The sequence below is a fragment of the Vicia villosa genome, unplaced genomic scaffold (assembly GCF_029867415.1).
Source record: "Vicia villosa cultivar HV-30 ecotype Madison, WI unplaced genomic scaffold, Vvil1.0 ctg.002879F_1_1, whole genome shotgun sequence".
NCBI lineage: Eukaryota > Viridiplantae > Streptophyta > Magnoliopsida > Fabales > Fabaceae > Vicia > Vicia villosa.
In genome coordinates this window covers 54,657-58,984 of record NW_026706057.1, presented here as the reverse complement: position 1 = coordinate 58,984, position 4,328 = coordinate 54,657, and the positions used below count along the sequence as shown (strand labels likewise).

General features: G+C 36.8%; 1 protein-coding gene across 1 annotated transcript; it reads right to left on the bottom strand.

Annotated features, from left to right (window-relative positions):
* Positions 1-539: 539 nt before the first annotated feature.
* On the bottom strand, positions 540-1,191 carry LOC131639988 (probable histone H2B.1). Its single transcript, XM_058910411.1, has one exon. It carries the CDS (start codon positions 1,130-1,132, stop codon positions 686-688), a length of 447 nt encoding a protein of 148 aa, XP_058766394.1. The 5' UTR covers positions 1,133-1,191; the 3' UTR covers positions 540-685.
* Positions 1,192-4,328: the final 3,137 nt, after the last annotated feature.

Genomic DNA, 4,328 nt, shown 5'->3' with positions numbered 1-4,328 from the left:
GAAAAACCATGTTTAAAATAGTAGGTATCGAAATGTGTCCAGTTTAACCACGAGATGAACACACTTTGGAATTGTTTGGCATGACCTTTGTTTTGCTTATGTTGAAATTTGCTGTTGTAAGGAGGATTATATGTCTAAGCCATTAAACTATTGTAGTTATCAGAAGGAGAAGGAGAAGTGGAGGTTAATTTGAGTTCTTGTTGCAAGATCAAAGAGAAAACTTTTGAAACGTTAGAGAAAGGCTTGATCATGAGGATTTGAGATTTGATATTATCGAAATTATCATTCAAGCCTTTTAGGAAACATATATCATACTTCATGTCGCGTTGTGGGAAGAACTCTGAGAGTTTCCAGGTCTGCCAATTTGTTGTACATAGCGTATTTAGGGATACATGTTTTTTAAAGTGCAAGAAACAGTCGTGTTCACTAAATAGGGTCAGAAAACAGAGTGCAGAATAAGATTTTGCAAGGTTGGGCATAAATAGAAGAGTCTGCGAACTTAAGCAATCGAGTCATACAAGTAATTTTGAAGCCAAATATCACTAATTCCATCATTTTCATTCACAAAAGGGATCAGCACGATCCCATTAGTACATTACAACATTAGAAAGGTAAAAGCTGAATATAAATAAGTCAACAGTGCTTACATAGCGTCCCAAAATAAGCCTAGAAAACAGGTTAGAGTTTAAGAGCTTGTGAACTTTGTTACAGCTTTGGTACCCTCAGATACAGCATGCTTCGCCAATTCTCCGGGAAGAACAAGCCTGACAGCGGTCTGAATTTCCCTTGAAGTGATAGTTGGCTTCTTGTTGTATCTTGCGAGTCTTGATGATTCAGCAGCAAGCTTCTCGAAGATGTCGTTGATGAAACTGTTCATGATACCCATAGCCTTGCTTGAGATACCAATGTCTGGGTGAACTTGCTTCAGAACCTTGAAGATGTAGATCTTGTATGTCTCCACACTCTTCTTGTTTCTCTTCTTCTTCTTGTCACCGGCGGCAGCACCGCCATCCTTGGGCAGCTTCTTTCCGGCCTTTGGCTTCTTCTCAGCAGGAGTCTTCTCAGCTATGGTGGACTTCTTCTCCTCGACAGGTTTCTTCTCAGCTGGCTTCTTCTCTCCTTTTGGTGCCATTTTTTACTTAGGAATTTGAAAACTGGAAATTGAATGAAGAAGTAAGATGCAGATTGAAAAACTGTGAATGAGTAATGTTTGATGAGGTGATGTTTTATATATATGAAAATGTTCTCGCGTTATCATTGGCTACTGATGTTATTTGCGGATCGATGACGTGGACCTCCATTAGCCGTTACTTTTCATTTTTTTTGGAGAGGATACACAACAATTACACGGTCACGATTTTGCTCTAATTCAAAGATCTAAGAAAGCTTTTGTCTCATTTTTCTTGTATAGGATCTACTTTGTTTTTCAGTTTTCATTGCGCGCCCAAGAGGGTATTACTAATTTATTTCCTTTTTTTTATTCTTGGGTTTTCTTACTGAAATAAGGGCGCCCCAAAATATTTATTTTATTTAAAAATTAAATTATCATAAATATATCAATGCTATATTCATTTTTTAATATTGAAATCTATGATATAAAAATGGCGCCTCAATCTAAAGTCGAACATGTTTTGGGATTTAAAAAATATTTATAAAAAATCACATGCGATCTTCTTATTTTTTATATTATTTTACTATCATTTTTATTTTATGTTATTTTTGAAAAACTTAGAGTATCTAAACTAAGAACATACCAGAAACCAAAAAGAAAAAAGAAACTAAGAACTTACTAATTTTAGATACTAATCACACTGTTTATTTGTGGGTTCAATTGAAATCAAAACAAATCTTAAAGGACTAATATAATGTTTATTTGTGAGGGTCCAAATAAAATCAAAACAATGCTTCAACGGCTTCAAACACATAAATTGTTGGTATATTGAAATAATCTGGAAATGAAATTTAGATCCAATAAATCAAGTCATATTTTAAGGTCAGAGTCTCACATATGACCTATTATAAAAAAAAAATTATTTGATCTAATCTGTCTTTTTTAAAAATTTGACTTTGCCTGAAATATTTAAATGTTTGTTTCACATTATAGCTTTTATATAGTCCATTTTAGATATTTTAAAATAAACAACATTGCCTATTATAAATAAACAACATTGGTCAAATTAAAAAATTTTAAAAATAAGGAGAAATTTGTAATTTTTGAAAAATTAAAGAGATCAATTTGTAAAATTTAAAAATTCTTAAAAGAACTATTTGCAAGTTTTTGAAAACATTTGAGGACTTAATTTTAAATTTAAACTAAAAATTAGAACCATCTTACAAAAGTTAAAAGATTAATAATAAGCAATTTAACATATGAAGTAGCAATTTCAAATCTTTACTTTTTCTGTCATTTCAAAATAATTAAATTGAATTTGAATAAAATATTACATATATTTCCATCATTTTAACAATTCTCCATATTTTTTATCCAAACAATGAATCTTGATCAAGTCATGTTAAATTTCCTCAAAACATCACACTATCTCATTAAAATGTTTCATCCAAACACACTTTTAAGGATTCTGAATTTTATTTTTGTCTCATGATACTCTCCACATTTAAGTGAAATATACATGTGCATACAACATCAATAATGCAATTCGTCATTTAGGTAATGGTCATAAAACATATTAAATATGGAAATTTCTTTATCCACCCCCATGTCTTTTTGGTCACCTCTGGTGAAAAACCCAAAATACCCCTTATTTCGAAAATGCATTTCCGAAATGCAAAAAAATATTATTTTCGGAGATGCATCTCCGAAAGCGCCTTTTTTTTTTCAAGATTTGTCTTATTTCGGAAATGCATTTCCGAAAACAGAATTTCGGAAGTGCATTTCCGAAATACTGCACGTTTTGCAGATTAAGCAAAACAGCCCCCTCCCCCATTCATTTTTACGCTAAATCATCATCAAACTTTCTCTCTTCAGATTTTTTGCAAAACCAAGTTTGAAGTCTATAGTTAAGCATTCTAAAAGCTACTCAATCTCAACCTAAAGCTACTCAATCTCTTCAATTGGTAAGTTTTTCAAACTTTAGATCTATGATTCAAATCTCTTTTAGGGTGTTTAGAAATTGCAAAAATGATATAGGGTGGGTTGGTAGTGGTATTTAGGTTGTTTAGAATCATTATAAGTTGTTTTAATGTTGGATTTTGGGGTCTGCCATGGAAGTTGCAGAAGTTGGCTTCGCAGGGGTGTTTCGGAAGTTCATTTCCGAAAACACCTCCATTCCCAGTTTCGGAAATGAACTTCCGAAGTGATCCAGAATTGATTTTTTTTTTGTTTTTTCAATTGTTTCGCATTCTTATTGATTTCAATTGTTTTCAGGAACATGGCAGGCAACCCAGCACGCATCAGACAGGGGAGAGAGACCCTGACAGCGTCGGCTAGACGCGAGCGGGCGGCGCAGCTGGCGTCGACGCAATGACGGGGTCGTGTGTGAGTACCCGTGCAGATGGACGAGGGTACTTCCTCATCTGGATCCAGGAGTCGTCTGGCTCGGGTCTCTTCTTCCCGCCAGCAGGAGGTACGAGAGGAGGAGGAGGAAGTTAGATACCAGGAGGCGGAGGAGGTACCAGATGTTGACCCTCCACACAGGGAGGAGGAGGAGGAGGGCTACCCGAGAGGGCCCAGTGACACGACCTTGCTGATTACCTACCACCAGCACGTCGCTCGACGTATCTGGGGGGGAGAGGTATTTTTTATAATTTGCCCGACTTTATTATTTAACAGTTTTTTATTTAGCTGTTTATTCAACATTTTCTTAACCGTCTAATTAACAGTGTTTTTTTTTTGTTTTTTTTTTTGTAACAGGAGAGACAGACTTTGAAACAAATGAACCACGCCCGGAAGATTTTCAGTCTCTTTAAACGAGAGGCGCAGTGGTTTAACGACGCGGTGACAACTTCAGGGCTAGGTGGGTTGTCCATGACGGGGTATACCACCATCAGCCACGGCATGCAGGGGGCCTTTGTGGAGAGGTGGCACAGGGAGACGTCTTCTTTCCACTTACCGGTTGGGGAGATGACAATCACCTTGCACGATGTGCAGTGTCTTCTCCACTTGCCGATTAGGGGGATGCTGCTTGACCATTCCCGGATCCAGAGGGTCGAAGCCACCGAGTGGATGGAGCTCTATCTGGGTATGGAGCCAGATATGACTGAGTTTGAGTGCCAGACGACAAATGGGCCTCATATCTGGTTCTCCATACTGAGCGCTTATTTCGAGAACCACCTGGTGGCGGCGGCCGAATCCGAGGAGGCGGATAACG

Bases quoted from the DNA above. Each gene is read 5' to 3' on its own strand.
- LOC131639988 (XM_058910411.1), bottom strand. From the start codon at position 1,132: ATGGCACCAAAAGGAGAGAAGAAGCCAGCTGAGAAGAAACCTGTCGAG.